This window comes from Sinohyriopsis cumingii, chromosome 6, assembly GCF_028554795.1.
Source record: "Sinohyriopsis cumingii isolate HCF-2022 chromosome 6, ASM2855479v2, whole genome shotgun sequence".
In the NCBI taxonomy this organism is placed as follows: domain Eukaryota; kingdom Metazoa; phylum Mollusca; class Bivalvia; order Unionida; family Unionidae; genus Sinohyriopsis; species Sinohyriopsis cumingii.
In genome coordinates this window covers 66,081-87,369 of record NC_142966.1, presented here as the reverse complement: position 1 = coordinate 87,369, position 21,289 = coordinate 66,081, and the positions used below count along the sequence as shown (strand labels likewise).

Below are 21,289 nucleotides of genomic sequence, written 5' to 3'. Positions count from 1 at the left end.
TTTGTGCTAACTATTGTTGAACAAATAAAACAAGAACAAACAATTCACAATTAACAAAAAACCCAAGTGTTAGTATAAGTATACCATGTACATAAAAAATCCTTAATCAGATCAAAACTTGTTAACCGGGACTATTTGCTGCATCGTAGACCTCGTTTAAGAACCGCTTGTCTTAGATAATATCATTCATATTAGGTTAATGCTGGTTTCCCGATACGAGGAGCAAGGCGATTACTGTGTCATGTTGTCATGTTCCTTATACTGATGTCTGATTTGGGGTAAAACACAAAGAGGTCGTTCTAAATCTGACTGAACCAAACAACGCCTCATCGCCAAGTGTTTAGTATTTTCCTTTGAGGAATATCAATAGTCGCTTTAACTGGTTTACTATCTTGGCGTAACTGTTGAATTGATCTGTATTATGTTCTGTTTGTCTCCATATGATGTCGGTGACATCTATCACGAGTCCGTATGGAATGCTCACTGTCATCTCGCGCTTAAGGTTATATACAATGAGCTCAGGAGGGAAGTAGGCACAAAGAACTTCATTGATATCATTGCTTCTGCATACTTACAATCATATTTATCTTTCCGCTCAAAATCGCTAACAATAAGGCCAACATATCTGTGTTGTAGTAATCGGTTACTCCAGATCTAAGTCGCCAATATTGTTTTCACAAAATCATAAATAAGTTTTTGTGGCCAAGTTTGTTGTATTCTTCTTCAAACAGCCTGATATATATTCCTAGTTCATAATGATATTTGCATAAAAATCAGAATGTTCTGAATTGTATCTGACTGCTAGATAAATCATTGTACGAGCTCTCTAGGCAGCATTGAGAAATGTAATGCCTGTCTTCTTTTCCATGACGCCTGCTTAACCCACTCCGATGGAAACGTGATAAAAGGGTTCTCTGTATTCTTGCATGCTACAAATATTCTTCCCGAGTCAGTCTTACAGTATTGTTTTATAACTGCTGATAAAAGCTGCCTTACTATACCGATAACGCTTTCGATTGTCTTGCTGTAGCTTGGTTATGGAGCATTATATTTATGAGTGATCTTAAATGTTTAGGGTGCGATGGCCACTAATTTTCACCCAGGAGCTTGCTGGCAATAGAGTCAGAAATATATTGTGGTTCGCTCAAGACATCAATACTAATATAGTCGTATTCTCAATGCAGATATTTTCATCAAAAAGACACTTCAGTAGTCATGCCTAAGACAGATAAGTCATCATAGTCTGCAAAACATCCTGCAATAAAAAACGTCTCATGCTTTATTTTACATGTCTCTAGAATATTTGTTCTGAACGTTTCTGTAGTTGCAATCTAAGTTGTTCTAGTGAGTACTTGCTAAATCAAGTGCCTACAAAAATGCAATAAGAATTGATCACTAAGACCTTCAAGCCAGATAATATTTGACGAATATAACATTCAGGCAGTCTGACATATAAACGCCAGAAGAATTTTGCTGTTGTCATCTGTGTAGCCGTCAGGGCTGTATCCAAACCCGTTAAAATCCTGGATATAAATATCGTTGCCAATAATGTTTCACATGTAGTGACTTCTGCATATCCTTTGATCACTGAATCAAATAACGTTCCCATAAAACATGGTAACGTTATATTTTTGTCTGATGTCTCCAGCTATGGCAAATGGACACATTCGTGAAACCCTAATCAACGCTGAGTCACCAAACGTTGTCGACATTATTTGATACCACGTCTATGACTTCTGTTTTGGGTGCTCTCACAAACCTCTCCTAATCCTCTTTCATATACATTATTATACAAAGAGGCTGCATTCAATGACACATTCTTATGTAATCTGATATAGAGAAACAAAATATGGCTAGCGTGGTTGTGTAATCGGATAGGCAAAACATTTTGTTTTGTAAATGGACGTAATTAGGAAAGATATATGGCGTCTTCGCAACTTTCACATGCAATCTCATATCGACCAAGCACTTCGTTTATCATTGCTCGAAGACCCATCCCGCGACATCAACACGCCTCACAAGTCATGGTCGGTTGATGAAATCTTCAGAATGTATTGTTATATATATTTAATTTATTTTGTGTGCTTGACTTTCATCAGTGATTTAGGCTAGATTAGGTATAGTCTACCTGATATTTATTATTATTTTAAAAAGAAATTGTTTACTGATATCTAAGTTCAAGGTACAGCCGTGTTTACAAACATAGACTGTTCTAGACATTTATTGGATCTTAGGTTTTGACATAAAACAGTGGTGAACAAAAGTGTTTATTCCTCCTTTATGCTCAGTCTGTGGAAGTATTTAGTGTTGTGATCAGATATAACTTGAGAGTAATACTTTATTTATATTATTCACTGGAGCGCTCATTGACATTTTGGACAAACGAACTACCTTGTGAAAAACGGGCATTCATTCAAAGTCATTACGGGTTATATCATTGTAAGACATCAAGAAACTTGGTAGTTCAGGTCATTCAATACGATTGGTACGTCAACACATTAAAGATTATTGCAATTTATTTGAAATATTTGAAATTTAATTTACAATACCATAAGTTCTTCTTAAATATTTATTTTTTAACTTAGATTTTAATAAATTTGTTGGTTTCGCTTCTTATTCTTACTTAGTTAAAGATGTCAGAGTCGTATCAGTATGTGTTGTGGAGCTAAACAGAAAAACGGTTAGAAAATGTTTCTCAAACATAACCGTTTTTTTTTGTTGCATTTGTTTGTCTTGTCTATGTTTTGTATTTGTCTTTGAAAAAGACACATTAAAGAGTCGAGAGCGCTCAGGCTAGCTAGATAACAATTTCGCACTGTTCGTTGTCAGTTTATTGCATTTATCTTAATCAATCCCTGACACACGTGATCCCTTGTTAGTCGTGTGTGTATGCGTGTGTGCGCACGCAAGAAAAAAAATATTGTCTAAAAGCCTGATATGGTGTGGCTATGATCGCACAGCGGGTATGAATCACTAGAAAAGCATAACAAAGAAAACTGTGCTGGCAACTTCAAATCCGTGTTGACCACGTACATACTGAAACTAAAAGCCTAACCTGTACCTTTCACTGGTACGATTCATCGAGACTTCTCTTTGACACATCGCATTATTCAAAGGCACTTGCCTGTTATTGAGTCATCTACAACTCTCAGTTGATCTTCCTTCATAATACAGTATTAGTCTACATTCTTGTTTACATTCTTGTCATATCAGTGTACAGTCGCCCATAAATCAAACACCTAGTGGAGCTTCCGAGCAATGTGGGAGCAAACACCGCAAAACATACGACGAAATGATAGAAATAAATATATTTTCTAGTATGGCAACATACAAACTTTTCACTGTTGTATCAGAACGAGCAAAACTTAAAACGTTATACGATTCAAATTCTGGATTAGACATATATTACTAGGTTTATATAATGAATACAAATATTATATAAGTCATATAATTTATAGGGTTCCTTTGAAAACAAAACAAAAAAAGTCATTGATGTCACTGATGAATATCTTCCTTTAATTAATCCTCATAGATCAAGTGTAAGCAATACTGGCCTGACGAGGGTGAGGAGGTCTACGGCAACGTCAAGGTGAAACTAGTACGAGTCGAAGCAGGGCCTGACTATGTCAAGAGAAACCTAGACATAACAGTGGTAACTATCATGTGTAGTTATAGCACATTTAATATATATATATATATATATATATATATATATATATATATATATATATATATATATATATATATATATAGTTATAAGCCAGGGGTATTTATTTGTCCGAGCGGTGTAAAACCCTGGCACGATTCCCACTGTAAGTCATAAGTGTACCCCAAATTTCCAAGGACTTGCATACAACTTAGTTGTAAATTCGAAAGCCCGACATGTCCATTCTATACATAAATTTTACTCTAATCTATGCAAGACCACAGATCTCATAACCTGCCAAATATCTATCAATCGCACATCTGCATGGTTTCTCTTTAATAGGGTTCAGTACCGCCAGAAGGTCACGTCATATAAACTAAACAACTAATCCCTAACACAAGGAACTATTTTAAGTCCGCCATCTTAGGCCAGTCCAACTATGGTTCTTGGCACTTTTTGCCAGTACAGTTGCATCACCTTTGCCACCATGGCGACATAAACGGTATCTGCCGAGTCCCTTCGTATTGATTCCATAGTGTAATTTATCGGTTACCTACCGTAAATACTGCTACTGAAGTCACACTACCGCTTTACACCACTAGATTTTAGATGGATCTTTATTATTCATGGACATTCATTTGGTTTGGACCAAAATCCACTACTAGTGAACCATGGCATCATGGAAACTCACTAACACTTTACTCCGTGACGTTTGATCCTTGTAATTGGCTAATTATTTCGGTCAAATTAATATATATATTTGCACTGAATTCCAATAATCAGACAAATAATCTCAAAAATCTAAGAATTCCTTAAAACGGGGCGTTATAACCAAATGCGCATACTCCAAATTTATTACAATATATACATATATACAGTTTAGGATCTGTCTCTGATATGACAAAACTGATCGTGGTGTTCACGTTTTACACATTACTCGGCTACATTTGAAGTATGGTTTGTCTATACAGAACGACATGTGCCTTATTTTACGTGTTTAGGCTCGAATTAAAAGCAACACAAGAAAGAGTGAAAACAGCAAGCTTTAACAAATAATTTATTTCCCTGGAAAAATAATGTTAAAATGAAGACGATTTTTTAAAATAGGGATTTAAGAATCAATTCCAAAAATAATCCAAGAATAATCCACGAATCAAATTAAGAAGTCCTAATACTGAAATGTTATAATTAATTCAAGTTCGAGTCCCGAAGAAAAATTCAAGGCGATTACGTATGCTGTATCTGTACTGTGTTTTAGTCTACAGTTCCTTGTAGAAACACGAAATATCACTTCCCGTTTGGAAAATCCGAATAAAAATTTTAAGAAATGTCTTTATTCAAGAATTCTGTATGAGCACTCAAGATATTTCCAGAGAAACGAATTAATCCTTTTGAATCCAAATAATTTGAATATACATTAACATGTAATTCCAAAATTGACACAACAAAAGAAACACCTTTATATCTCAGTGTTTAGAAGCCCAACTTAGATTATTTCTCTAATGCGATGGTTTAAAACTTAAATTTTACGGATAAGGATCACGTGATCATGTTTACATATAAAAAATCACGTATGTCCTTGATACGATCCAATCATTTTACTTCGAAAATAAAAGCTGTTTTCTTCATTAAAAACTATTTACAAGCCAAGAGTTATGTATCCAGCACAGCCTCGATCTCAATCTTATTATTTCCACAATAAAAAAATATAAAAAACTTGTTAACGTGACTATTACTAAATTTGAATTAAGGTCGGGAAGCAGGCCAGTCTTATGTGTTTACAGAAATGAACAGTCAAATTCAAACTATTTTCTGGAAACAGTACCAGTTGCTAGTAAACAGAACGACATTATTTTGGCATATAATGTAATTAAAAAATAGAAAGATTTTAAAACTTACAAACAATTAAATTAGATATATATTAAATCAAATATGCATAACACTTAAACAAGTCTTCTTCGCTTACACTGGTTGAATCTATTTACGAATTTGCCAGCAGTACAGTCAACGATTCAGCTAGATTCTGACACTGAGTAAACATAAAAAATGTTTTAAAAGTAGATCGGCTACTTTTTTTGTCACACGAATGCCAAATGTACACCGAATGTAAATGCTTGCCGTATCATATCCACGTAATACTAGTCTTCTCAATCCTTCCTAACTACAATAATTTCAATCCTGAAGAGATGCAATATTTATTGTTGATAGTAGAAAACGTACAAATAGGATTATTCGTCAAAACTATAGTCGACGAGTTCAGAGCATTATCTGATGCTGACAGTCTTCTCATCCTTTTCTTATTTTATAGGGTGACACGTCAAGGAGGGTGGCACAGTTCCATTACAAAGCTTGGCCTGACAAGGATGTACCTGACACAGCCTGGTCGCTTGTTGGATTCTGTAAAGATGTCCGCAAACGCAAGATCTATGGCGAGGGTCCATTGGTTGTACACTGCAGGTAAACTATCCAGATGCCGTGCTTGAAATTGTAAAACTGAGATTATTCAACAATAAAATGTAAAGATCTTAAATGGGAAAAATGTGTGACGTATTATAAGAATGATACACTGATTGTTAAGTTCCATGGGTACGAGGTTAACGTTTAAGTGTGAGGGCGAAGCCGAGGACAGTCGCCTTTCCTGGGTGCACAGGTATGCGTTTGAAATGAAGTGTGTTTGATCTTCTTTCTTACATAATAAATTCCAGATAAACGAATTATTTACGTCTTATGTTTATGAAACAGTATTAAGAAATTAAAAACAAAACCATCATGTGCGATTCCGAGATTTAAAAACAGTTTTTGCGTCATAATATCGCACGCACTAGATCAGCTGATGTTCCAATGACTCAAACATTACCAGCTCTATTAACTATTATCAGGAAATAGGAACGTTTGCATATATTTCATTTGATCTTTAGATTTCTAGAAGTTACTTTTGCAAGTAATATATCATCAGTTAAGTAATATATTCGATAATCAGCTGTATGCATTGTACTAATATACCTATATTTGGGGGTCTCACGAATAAACTGAGGGATTATGGTCTTACAGTATTGTTATGGTGGCATGGCCATTTAAAAGGCTGTGCGTATAGATGATTTCAAGGTGGACAGTTATCGGTATGATATGATTAGATGAGATAAGATTAAATAGATTGAAAGAGATATGTTTTATATTTACACCTTTTATCAATCGACATTCTGGTAAGATTAGTCGTAAATGACAGACAGTGTGTTTTCGTTAAACAAATATTTGCAGTAACACAGAGATCCATTACGGATACCTAAGTACTTGCAATAACATAGAGACCCATTACGGCTGCTAAATTATTTGCAATTACATAGAAATACATTACGGCTACTAAATTATTTGCAATTAGATAGAAATCCACTACGGCTACTAAATTATTTGCAATTACATAGAAATCCATTACGGCTACCAAATTACTTGCAATAACATGGAGATCCATTACGGCTACTAAATTACTTGCAGTAACATATAAATCCATTACGGCTACTAAATTATTTGCAATAACATAGAGATCCATTACGGCTATTAAATTATTTGCAGTAACATAGAGATCTATTAGGGCTACCAAATTATTTGCAGCAACATATAAATCCATTACGGCTACTAAATTATGTGCAATAACATAGAGATCCATTACGGGTGCTAAATTATTTGCAATAACATAATAACATAGAGATCCAATACGGCTACTAAATTATTTGCAGTAACATAGAGATCTATTAGGGCTACCAAAATATTTGCAGTGACACAGAGATCCATTACGGCTTCTAAATTGCTTGCAATAACATAGAGATCCATTACGGATATTAAATTACTTGCAGTGACATATAAATCCATTAGGGCTACTAAATTATTTGCAGTAGCATAGAGATCCATAAGGGCTACCACATTATTTGCAGTAACATATAGAGCCATTACGGGTAACAAATTATTTCCAGTAACATTGAGATCCATTACGGCAAACAAATTATCTCTCATAATCCATCTTCAGTGCTGGAGTTGGAAGAACAGGAACATTGATCGCCTTAGACATCATTTACGATGAGGTTTGTGAAACAGGTCACGTGGCCGTCATGAGATGTGTAGATAATTTGCGAGAACAGAGAGTCAACATGGTCCAGACTGAAGTAAGACCATTCATTTATGTTATTTGCACATGACAGTTAAGTACTTCCAACTATCTTCCAGACAACCCTAGTGCTATATATAGTTTCCTCAATTCTACTAAAAGATTCGTGTTCATACAATAGCATTTCTCTTTTCAGAGATAAACAAGTGCTTACATTACATGGTAGCATAACTGAAAATGTGGTATTAAAACATTTTTAAGGCGTTTGTAGCAATAATTTAGCAATAATAGACAGGTTGTGGCAGATTAAGCGAAATAAACAATAACAACACAACTGCCGCTAAAAAAAGACGTAACTGCTTAAAAGAAAATGATAAAATACAATTGAAATCCATGTATCTTTTATATAAAATAAAAACATATCTTTGTTCATAAGAATGTGAAGTATGAGATTATATTTCGTCTACACCTAAACCATTCTAGCAAATAATTCGGTGAAAATAATACTGCGGTTAGGATATGAAACTAAGACAGAAAATAAACATAATCTAACCCAAAAATAGCTAAACAAAGAAACGAAACAGAATTACAATTATGTACATATATATCAACATGCATGTGTTTACACGAACCCATGAGCTGTTGAAGCTTCACTACAATTTTCTTGCCTTCAGAATCAATATATGTTCCTGCATGAAGTTGTCGCGGAGTCGCTTGGATTTGGCACCATGCCGGTATTTGAGAAGCAGTTTTCTGAGGTATTTCGACATTTAATGGAAAAAGATGGACATTCAGGAATTACATTACTTGAAAGGCAATACAAGGTAAGTATTGCTGACATCTATATATATATATATATATATATATATATATATATATATATATATATATATATATATATATATATATGTATGTATGTATATATATATGTTCTTACCTATGTAGTAGAGGCGTGCAAGCTATTGTCAGAACAAAGTGAAAGAAAAAACAGGTTTCTGGATTATTAACTTGTTTGATGAGATTGTAAAATTAAATGTGCATTCACCAGCCTACTCTTTGCGACATCGATAGAGTCGAAAGAAAGATAGAGAGTGAAAAAGACAGAATTCCCTAGGTCAGTCATGAAAATATTACAATGTCAAAGCATAAGGTTACATAATGAAAACAAAGACAAACACAACGTGTGATGCTGGACACTTTCGTGACTTTGTATTGAACATAAATGATATTAGTGAAATAAAACTTTGCTATGTATTTACAGCATAACATAATTATTTGGACCAAGCCTATAGATTAAACGTGCTATGAAATTGAACAATGAGACATAGCCTATAATACAAACATTTTTTGAGGGTGCAACCGCCATAAACATAAATGCAGCAAATAGAACTTTGTGCATTTCTGGCAGGCACAAAAGGGTGTGAGGGACAAAGAACAAAGCATCAAAGAAAAGAAAATATCAATTTCGATCAAAATTAAACTGATAAATTATGTAATGCCGCGGCAGTAGAGCACCCTCATAGGATATTTTAGCATGTATGGGGGATTGGGAAGAAACTTTAAAACGGATGCGCGTACTTCCTGAATGCGCTGTTGGTCTTCCGGAGCTGTTAAGGTACCCTCATACGCTATTGGCGGTCGAAAAGGCAGGTAGACACATATTGCTCCGGGTCGAGTGAATATCCAAGCAAAGCAAGGTCGATGCCCAGAGGTCTAAGTCTTTGCAACCCACAAGACCTGAAAGAAAAAGTAGCACACACGGCATAATGGCGATCTTATAAAAAGTGATTCAAGTGTAAAAAAGCTGAGGCCATTTTGCCTAACCTTATGTATTTCTTAAATGCATATGATCTCCAGCGGCCTAATTCCCTTACTTGGGTGTCACTGAAACCTTGTCCGGCCGCCTCAGTGGCGGTCCCAATTTTGAAATTATGAGACTTAAAATTTTTTAGAGCCAAAGTTAAAAAATAAAGCGCTCTTCTTTGTTCTGTACTAAATAATACTCTAGGTGCCCATTTTAGTTCATAAAAAGCGGTCATGATTATTGCCTCTGAGGGTTAGGTTTGCTTGCAAATGAGTTATCGGACATGTGGCACGATATTGTTGAGCAGCAATGGCTGTCCCGAGCTCTGTTTGAAGTCAAAAATGATTGACAGACACTTGAGGGAACTAGTGATTTGAGATAATTGTATCAAATTATCATTCTGATGTACAGCTGTTTGCATTGTAATCTATCCTATTCTGAGAAAGGCATGCAAAGCCAATGTTAACATGGCCAAATACATGGTACGCCTGAAATAGTCTGAGATGGTATGCAACATAGAAACTGTAAGCTTATCCAACGCAACCTTGTCAGTTGGCAAACTAACATTATGAGATTTACTTTTGTGAATGGTTTGAATGAGTTTTGAATAAGGAAAGATGAAGAAGCCTTTAACTTTGTGCACATATCCAACTGCAGAAACAAAAGGGGATAACAACGACACTGCATATTTCTAGTTGATTAAGTGCGCTATGAAAAGGGCCAAATTGGTTATTGAAACTGGGAGAGAGAACTCGGTCAAAGGGTCAGATGTGAACTCTTTGTATAACGTCCAATTTTACTTGAAGCCACATATAAATATATGAGTTTATTACATTTTTCTAATTTGTCTGTGAGAAGGCTAACTTCCATTCTCAAGAAATCCAATTCGTATTCGAGGTACGTCATAGTCATTGACGGGGCAATTGTTTAATCCGCAGCCATAGGAAGGCCGATGTCAGCACATATAGTCAGGAAGCTATCGAGCTTATGCTGGCATTGGGCACGAGTTGAGTCTAGTATACAAATGCGTCCAAAATATGTGTCGTGTGTGTTAAAGATAACTTGTGTTCAGCTTGGTCTCCACTGAAGAGAATTGTTAAAGATCACAAGTATCTGGAAACTAGAACTACAACCAATTGGTAACCATTTGTCAAAATAGTACATGTTCCGCCACAACAAGCCAAAACAATGATATTGCAAGGGAAAAATAAGAAGAATCCGGAAAGCTGTTTTATACATGTGATGGCACTATCAATGCCTTCGTATTGAATTGCTGACTGTTGAGTTGTAATTCCATCGTTAACCGAATCGCCCGGTGGGAAGGAAAGGATACGAATTAGTCTGAAATACCCAGGAATATTCTTTTCCACTAGACCTAGGGGCGAAATTTATAAATTGGGAAATGGTTTTGTATGAAACAGCCCTGCAAAGCGACCCACTGCTAATTCTCTCTGTATCTTTTCTTCAGTAATTTGGGCATTATCTTCAGCTGATTTCATATTATTACATACGTGCATTTGCAATGTCCCTTTTAACCCCACATCGAAACCCTTTTGAAAATGTAAAAGCAGGTATTCCTTTGTGGCAGGATCGAAATCGTGGAGAAAATATTGCAAGTGGTCAATTCTGACCGGGATAGGCAAAGGATCAAACGCATCTACTGACAGGTTTCTTGTTGTTCGGGTTAGTTTTTCGAGTTTGTCCGGATCGTTTGGTTGCTAGGTTCGAGCGTTTGCTGGTTGTATTGTGGAAGTACCTTAAAGGGCATATAAATTGGATTGGTACAATGAATGAACGAGTGTCCCCCTAAACAATCGAAGGACTTGTGCTGAAAATTGCATGAAAATCCAGATGTACGGTGACCGCTTTTGTGGTAACTAAAACAAACTTCTTTCGGGTACTTTATGCTTGTAATTTGTGAGAGATTGTTTTGGTTGTAGTTGATATGACCTGACCCTAGCATAGCCTTCATGCATAGCTCTAGATGCGTGGTACCACATTTAGCTTTCCACTTTGTGACCAATTGAATGAAGTTTTCATCATAGTACCGCCAATCAATGTCTCTCTCCTCAAGTTTAAGGACAGTTTCCTTGTGGTGGGGAAGAGAGAGACTAACCAGGGGTTATTGTTCAGACAGAGCACTAGTGAACCTGCTCCAAGCGAGAATCCACTGTTCTATTGTGAGATGGACGTTCCTAATGTTTAGGACAATGTTACGTTCAGGACCAGTACTGTGCGTATCTAACTGAATAACTGAACTCTCTGTTCTCGCAAAGTATCTGCACATCTCATGACTGCCACATGACCTGTTTCACACACCTCATTGTAAATGATTATATATATATATATATATATATATATATATATATATATATATATATATATATATATATATAGAGAGAGATAGAGAGAGAGAGAGAGAGAGAGAGAGGGAGAGAGAGAGAAACATGTGTAAACCAGTATTCAAAATGTAGTGCATCCACGAAAAGCTATGAAATTCGGATTCCATAATCTCCTATTGTTCTGCTATACGAAAGAAGATATGTAATACAACCTCAAAAAAAGAAAGTGCTTCAATTTAAATGCAATTGATCAAGGGGCTTATGATCAATATGACTGTCAATTAATGTATTTCTTACAACCACAGTCCCATGTGCTTGCATCAACTACTTGTCCGTGCTTGTAAAGATGAGCCATAAAGAGTTCTACCCATACACAAAACTAGACATGATCACGCTTGCGTACTCAAGCCCTGAAAACATATGGAAATAAAATGCTCTAGGATGTTATTTTATAGATTTGCAGAAATTCCCCGCAAAGTGCACATGTAGTAGACCGTCTCTTGTTTGTACATTTTATTAATACAATTGGCCATACAATCAGCTGATATGACCATTTGTATAACAAGCCTTAGATGCTCTTTTAAAATTGATATCAAAATGAAACATAATCATCTAATCAAATACATTATAAAACAAATAAAATAACAGGATTTCTGAATTTCAAAGTGCTGCGCCCACAAACAATATTTCTTTCCTGTTTAGAAATCGTAGATAGTATTTTGAGCCAGTATTCGGCAAGTAATTTAAGTCATGACGGATGTAAGAGGATTTTATGGGCAAATTAGTTAGATTTTCAGGAAATTTCAAATTTATTGTAATGTAATTAGCTCTTGTAAGATATGTCCCTTTCTGTATTTTAGATGATGTCGAATGCAGATCGTGGCGACGATGAAGGTGATACACAGATGATGTCGAATGCAGATCGTGGTGACGATGAAGGTGATACACAGATGATGTGGAATGCAGATTGTGGCGACGATGAAGGTGATTCACAGGTCTACTCCAACATGTCCAGTTTTCAATCTGAGAACATAAGGCTGCCGGTAATGTATATTATATTAAGCAACGCATATATCTCATTATAGATGTTCCACTACTATTCCGCGTTGTTTCCATTTTCCCGTATATATATATATATATATATATATATATATATATATATATATATATATATATATATATATATATTCCACCTGAACGGGTAAGAAACATTATATTACTAAATACCGCTACTGTTTCATCGTGTATAAAATCGGAAATACCCTTTGATTGTTTGTTGGTTTGTTTGTTTGTTCATTTGTTTGTTTTTGCTTTCTTTTGTTCTTAGTTGTTGAACCAAACTTGTACCGTTATATCGGGGGAGAGGGATAATTGCTCGACTGTTTTTAAACTATTTTTGTTAGTTTTGTCCAATTGTTCTATATCAGATGTATCCGTCTTTAATCTGGATTTTTTAAAATCTAAATATGTATAAGTTATCTTGAAATTAATGTTTGACACGTTCTATCCGTGGCGATGTTTGTTTATTTTACAACATAATAACAAAGATCACGCCACATGTAAAGATAAATGTTAGCATGCGGCATATTGCCACTGTTGGAAAGATATTTAAGACAAGGCATGAATAATTCCTTTTTAATGAATATATTAAAGTTTCTATATTTCAATTCTGCGTGTTTATCATTTGAAACTCGAGGAAGGCAAAAATTTTTTTATTGCTTATACAAGAATATTTGTAAAAGATATATTTGAACCTGTTTGGCGATAGTGATAATAAGTGTGTCACTTGTGTCAGCTATCGTTAATGGTCTTGATTTTCCAGTTATTTAGGACAAATGTTTTGTATTGATAAAGAAAACTCTTCATAGATATGTATTACATCTATCTTGCTGGTGTGTACACATGGGTGAGATCGGATAGGTATGTTGGACTAGAGTCCGACAGTGAAACGTAGCACTGAGAACAAATTTTGTGTTTGATTCTGGATCTAATGGGCACAGAGCAGCGGCGAGGTGTGCTCTGATCGTGGTACTCTAAGTATGATCCAAGCAGCTGTGTTTTGAACTTTTTGAAGTTTCTGAAGTAGATATTGAGATGAACCAGACTGAACTGAGTTCAGCCTTGAAAGTACCAATGAACACACAAGTGTTTTAGTGGCATCAGCTGAAAGACATTTGCGAAGTTAGCTGATGCGTCTCAGGTCAAGATATACAGCCTTGCATATGTTCATGACATGTTGGTGCAATTTGAGAGTACTGCCCAGAGTAACACCTAGGTTTCGTACTGATTGTGTGAATTTAATGCTTGTGTTGCTGATATTTATTGTTTGAGGTAAAGGATGTGAATGAAAAAGCCTATGTGTTGTGATCAGAATGGCCTCAGTTTTTTCATCATTCCTCTGCAGCTTGTTCCATGTCATCCATGATTTCACATCAGAAATGCACCTCTCTACACCTTGGATGGTAGCATCAACTTCAGTTGGGTGGCTAGATTTGTATATTTGGGTGTCATCAGCATACAATTGGTGAGACACTGAATGATGATCTATGACACTTGAGAGCGGCTGAGTGTACAGAATGAAGAGAACTGATCTTTATTGCCATAATGGACACTTTGTAAAGTATATAGATTAAAGGGAAATGCCTAATGCATTATTTATTAAGGTTGAGATTGTGGCTGTATTCAATACGTGACCCTAGGCTTGTAAATAGTTTTAGTAAAGAAACCAACTTTTTTTTCTCTGAGTAAAATAAATAGTTTTTATCAAGGCCATCCTGGGACTACGTGATTTTTTTGTCTGTAAACATGATCATGTGATCCTCTATTTCTCAATTAGACATTTCAGAAATTGCTCAATACTTAGATTTAATAGTGATGCAAGGAGAGAAATCACACATTCATGGCTTATAACCAGATGATGTCAAGTCATTTCCTTATGTTGTAGCCAGGTTTTGAGTTATGGTAAGTTATCTTCAGATTATTTGGACTCTGAAAGATTTATTCGTTTCTCTGCAAATGTTTTTGTGCTCATACAGAATACTTGAACAAAGACATTTCTTAAAATATTTATTTGGATTTCCAATTACGTATGATTATGTATTGTGTTTCTACAAGGAACTGTAGACACTAAAATTGAACGGGATATAGCATACGTCATTGCTTTATATATTGGATTCTTCGTCAGAACTCGAACTTTAAATCGTTAGAATATTGTATTATTAGGACTTCTAACATTTGATTCGTGGATTATTCTTGGATTATTTTTGAATTTGATTCTTGAAACCGTAAGTATTTTTCTTCATATTTACATTAGTTTTCCAGGATATAAATTATTTGTTAAATTTGTCAAAGCTTGTTGTTTTCAATTTCTTGTGTCGATGTTTATTCGAGCCAAAACACGTAACATAAGAATTTACACACATCACGTTCAGCAGAGCCAGTTGAATGTCGAATAGATCTATTTCTACGAGATTTCAACACAGATCTTTATTGCCATAATGGACGCTTTGTATAGTATATAGATTAAAGGAAATGCCTAATGCATTATTTATTAAGGTATTTTAAAATCAAGTATCCGTAGTTTTAAGTCATTTGCACTGAGTTCTCATATGCTTAGCATAATTCTGTCCTTTACGTTTTGTGACCTCATTCATGATGTTAAGGCATTCGCCCTTGTATTTCATATATTAGGCAAGATTATAGGTCACTGATACTTTGCCTTTATTTATGTTAAGCATTATTACAGGCCGTTCATACTGAGAGAATTCATATATCAATTATGATTCTTGTTTAAACTGATATTTTTTACCTTAAGTATGAAGTGACCTCATTTACACTGAGAATGTTCATTTATTAAGAATGATTTTAGATCATTTAAATTTTGAGTGTACATATATTAAGGACTATCTTAGGTCATTTAAATTGTAAGTGTTCATATGTTAAGCATGAGTTTAGGTCGTTCAAACTGTGAGTGTTCATATATCAAAGATGAGTTTAGGTCCGTCACACAGAGGTGTCACATGATGATCATTCTATGAGGTTGAGATATTTCATATGTTAGGCGTCACGTTATTCAATTTGTTGTGTGAGCTGATATATATTAAGCATGATTTTATGTCATTCACGCTGAGTTTGCAGACCGCTCCGGTGGCCTAGTGGTTAGAGCGTCGTGGGTTCGATTTCCTGCGAGTCATACCAAAGGCTAAAAAATGGCGCTCAGCTTAGTGTTAGGACTGGTCGGCCTTGTGTCAGGATACTGTGACTGGGTGGGACATAATGCTACATGTCTGCGTCTTGATGTTCCAGCGCTAGACATCACTGAAAACTGTCACACTGCAGACATCGTAGCAATATAACTGAAAATTGTTAAAGCTACTCTACAAATCCAAATCACACAGACACACACACACACACAAACACACATACATACACACACACTGAGTTTGCATTCACACACTAAGGTTTCTTTGTTAAATACGTTACCCAACCTTAGTCGTTTAGGAGAAGTACTACTCCTCGCAAATTCAACCCTCCCAGATACTACTGTTAGATAAAGGGAACTAAAAGTTGTCTGCCAATCTATGTGGCCGTCTGGCAGAGTGATCTTCCTTTAGGTATAAGAACTGGCGGCAAAATCTACGAACCCTTCAGTTACTACATTCGCTGGTGACAAGAACCACAATCTCGTCACGATAGACCTCAAAAATCAGAATCTACGTGGAGGATACACAGTTATACGTTGTAGGAAATTTTCACTTCTAAGGAAAGTGTACTCCATCTATAGTTCCAATTTTTCTCTCTTCATATCCCGACAAAGTGCTGCCTTCACAATTAGCAAACACGATGTCGGCGTCACACACTTAGATACTTCCACTGGAACCTAAGCGACTTCAAATTCAGTTCGATCTCCCACCGAGTTATACCAAAGACTTTCAAAAATGGTACTAACAGCTGCCTCTATTGACGCTCAGCATTAAGAGGTTAATATTAGGACTGGTCGGCCTAGTGCCAGGATAATGTGAATGGGTGTGACATCATCCTACTTGTCTGCGGCATAATGTCCCAGTGCTAGATAACACTATAAACTGTCACACTGCAGACATCGTAGCGATATTACTGAAAAAGTGTCAAAGCTACGTTACAAATAGAAATCACACACGCACACACACACACACACACACACACACACACACACACACACTCATATATATATATATATATATATATATATATATATATATATATATATATATATATTATATATATATATATATAATATATATATATATATATATATATAACAACACCATCCATATTCTTGTAATGCCATGCTTCAGTGATTCTATATGGACATTCCATCGATCAGCTTCTCCACAGGTTGCATTGTAACATAGATCGTCTGCTATCACTTTGTTCCAGCTATCGATCATTTAGGATAGCTTTGCACTCTCACTGTATTCAAACACCATATGGACAGGCCCACAGGTTTATACTTCTTCTTACAGTTGGTATTTTCATTATAGTTTGCCTGTACGCATCATTGCTTTATTAGACTGACTGTTATAAATTTCTGGATCATAGTGTTAATAACAACAAATGTGCAAGGCTACAGTTTTGTAGGTTCTGCTATATTTGTCTTACAGACAGAACTATGTGTAGCACGCAAATACATACCAAATAGGACGAAGACGAAACCAGTCTCAATGCTGACCTTTCCTCTGCGTGAGAATTTCTGGAGATAAACCAACTTACCATTCGGTCACGAATCGCTGACCATTGACATGCTTTGAAACACCTCCTGTACTCATGTCATCACGACAGGCCTCGGCATTTTTGGCAGCTCTTTCTAACTTGCCCCTCTGGGTTCGACTTGATTCCTATTGCGGAACAGCAAGGGCAGAGCTAACAAACAGCTTGATCTCACTCACCGGATATACGGACATGTTACATGGCCTGTTTCCGTTTCAATCTGTCTACGCCATATACCAGGGAGCCCAAAGAGCCAAAACATCAATATTGCTGGCTCAATCACTAATATCCTGGTTCCCTGGACGCTGAACCCGACTTTTGCAGACATGTACAGGGACCAGTCTAGCTCTCATTTCTAATTCAGAGCGTTATATGAGTTAAAAGAGCAACATTCTTCGTCGCTCATCGCTAGCTTTGTCTCAAGTATTACAGGTGACGGTACCCTCACCTCATCCAACCAAGATGAAGTTGTTTGTTCTCAATTGCAGTCATCCATTCTACACTGTCCGAAATCACGGGAAGATTCAGACTTACGAACCTCGATTGAAGACGTTTTCCACATTTGACCCCATGATGTTTGTCCTCCTCCCACTCCATCAACAACCTGTACCAGAGCTCCACCTTCTGTTGATCATAACACTGAACTGACGAATCCGACTTCAATTACTTCCACAACCTTGGAAAGTTACATACATTGTGACATCCCTTCATCATCAGCTCGTCGGTGGTCAGCATTTGGCTGTGATATTGTTTATTTGAGGATGATAAAGTTACACTCCATATATATATATATGGACTTGATGGACTTTCATGCAACTCAGTAGTTACTTTGCAATATCGTTGCAGAGGCATCGATCTTCGGTTTTCGTGTTCATGGGTATCTTCCAGCCGGCGGAACATAACTTATATCTACCCACTCCGAATACCCCAGGACAGGAATAGGAATCGGTGTCAAGAATGGCTTTAATACTTAATACATTCGCTCAACACACTTTGGCCAGTGCCGCAACCGCTGCTAGAAATTTATAATTGGTGAAACTCAACTCGGTGATATCTTCCTGCATTTCCTTGAAGGACCTCCATAACGCCAAACCAGGAGCACAAAAGTTATGCTCTAGCCTTCTGTTTAACTGACAGATCCGAGAAGTCTGCAAACAAGCCACGGAGAAGACCAATTTTCCTTCCTCTAACAATCTCACCTTCGATACAGAGATAGTACGGGAAATCAACAAAAGGACCTGTTGACCAGTCATAGTACACAAACCTCTGGAAACCGTCCTATCGAAACTCCACCATCGAAAGCCACGGTTCTCGCATACCATAGCAGATATAACAACGAAAGGTTCCTAAGGATTGTTTCAGAGTTTTCTTGGTTCCAGAGGCGAAAGGCATTCTGCGTCCAGTTATCGACTTAAGCACCCTAAATCAATTTATCCACGCTACTTGGTTCGCAATGGAAACACTACAGCGTATTTTGAATGCCGGGAAACTTCGCCGTCAGTGTGGACGTAAACTGTACATACCTTCATGTCTCTATTCACAAAGCTTACAAGACATTCCTGAGATTTGACTACAGAGTAATATCCCAATTCAGGGCACTTTCGATGGGGCTCAACATCACCTCCTGACTCTCCAATCGTCTGATGAATCGAGTAATGGCGAATGCGCCGGATCATTTTGATGGTGGCAATATCAGGTTACCTGGGCGACATTCTGCAGGAACATCAGTCAGTGATATCAGTGATGATATAATAGCCCTTGCTACCAATATGGACTTTTCGTCAGCAAGGAAAAGTCCGACCTATTACTACCTCAAAATTATCTAAACCTAGGTATGGAGTTCAATAAACAGGCAACATATTTCGTCTCCTTCAAGATGGGACACTAAAATCCGAAGCATGGTAGCATCTTTACTTTCGAAGAATTCTATCAGTACGGGAATCACATCGCCTTCTAAGTTTACTTAACGTGGCAACTGACCTAATGGTCCAGGGTCGCCTTCCTGTGCGTCAATTACAAATGATTATTCTGTCCAAATGGAGGCATTTTGTTTTCCCACTGGACCATCCTCTCATCATCTGCAACACTTTTGAGACACCATGCGCAACCTAACTTGGCTTACGGCGGTTATACATCTAGAAGTATAACCGCCTGAAATTATAATCTGTACCGATGCAAGCACAGAAGGATGCCGAGGTCACATATTACCATCCCTTCGGGAAGCCAGCGAAATATGCTTTCCCTAGGGACGACAAATTCATATCAATCAATTCTGGATATGACGACTATTGTGAAAGCCTTTGACTGATAGCAGGAATATTTGCATAGCAAGAAAGTTCTCATTCTGTCCGACTACTCTACAGTGATGATCTATCTAAAAGACCTAGGAGGAAACAAGTCATGCACTGGAGACCTATCTCAGACGACAAGAAAGAACCAAGTTCCATGACCTTTTCATCCTGGTGTGGTGTTTTCTAAAGTGGTGTTGTCAACAAAAGATCCAAGTACAAGTTATCCATATCCCAGGACTCGTGGATGCATACGGCTATCGTCGAATACATTTGATTCCCAAAGTGATAAAGCAAGACAACCAGAGTGTAGCCTTATCCTCATTGTACCAGTCGGAAGGAAGAGATCGCAGATCGACAACCTCATTAATCTCGCAAAGGGACGCTCATTCACTCTGAAAGCATACGAAGACGCATATTATATTTTCAGCCAGTGATGTACAAACAAAAGCATCCTACCTCCTCAGGAATCTATACAGGAAATAGTTAACTTCATCTGGCTCTTCGAAGAAATTTCGCACGAGTGTGATAAAAAAGTTAACTCACCACGATCACTTATCCAACCTACTCGCCACCTTTTAGTATACAGGGCCAAAACATTAACCCTATTTCCAAGTGGAAGATATCTTGGGTGTTAACCTTGTTGAACAAGACAACTTTGAGCACATTCCACAAGTATCAATAGGGCACCTTTCCTACAAGACCTGCTTCCTCGTGGCGATGGCGACGGGAGATAGAATTAGCAAAATGCGCGCCTTATCAGCAGATCCGAATTACATACAGTTCGGGCAAGACGGGTCATATTTTTTACGACATCATCTTTTATTGTCGACACCTGCCTTGCTTCCACAGGTAATCGGACTTTCGTCATGAATCCTCCGTCTCGTCTGGACTCGTCAGTTGAAGGGCACCTACAAGACACAGTTCGGGCATTAAAGTTGCACCTTAATGGAACATAGCCGTTGGGTCTAGGTAGATCAAGCCTCGGTCTACTTCTCAAGACAGTAGAAGAGGATATATCAACACAGACTATCTCATCCTGGATGAATTGGGATATTCGCTCTGCACATAGGGAAATAACCACAGGTGATATGAAATTTGTATGTATTTCGGCTCACGAGGTTAAAATAGTTGCCTAAACCCTACCATTTGTTTCGAACTGTTGGCTAATCAGAATCGTTCAGGTTGTGGGATGGAGATCGAAGTCCACATTCTCTAGCTTTTATCTCCGTGATCTGTCATACGGCCTCTATCCTACCAGATCAAATCGAGCGCATTTGGGATGACAGCTCAACAGGTCGCGCTTGCAGTCCATCGACAGCTCCTTAAGACCAGGCTTCACGACTTCTGCTAGATTTACAA

At 37.0% G+C, this 21,289-nt stretch overlaps 1 protein-coding gene across 5 annotated transcripts in view; it reads left to right on the top strand.

The window, feature by feature from the left end:
* The window catches only part of LOC149796249 (receptor-type tyrosine-protein phosphatase alpha-like), a 68,646-nt gene that overhangs the window by 33,244 nt on the left and 14,113 nt on the right, over positions 1–21,289 (top strand). For all 5 annotated transcript variants that reach the window (XM_089960885.1, XM_089960886.1, XM_089960883.1 and 2 more), the window contains 5 exons: positions 3,533–3,652; positions 5,955–6,103; positions 7,668–7,803; positions 8,420–8,569; positions 12,752–12,934. In XM_089960885.1, coding sequence (XP_089817011.1) covers positions 3,533–3,652; positions 5,955–6,103; positions 7,668–7,803; positions 8,420–8,569; positions 12,752–12,934 — 738 coding nt within the window. The remainder of the gene's footprint in view (positions 1–3,532; positions 3,653–5,954; positions 6,104–7,667; positions 7,804–8,419; positions 8,570–12,751; positions 12,935–21,289) is intronic.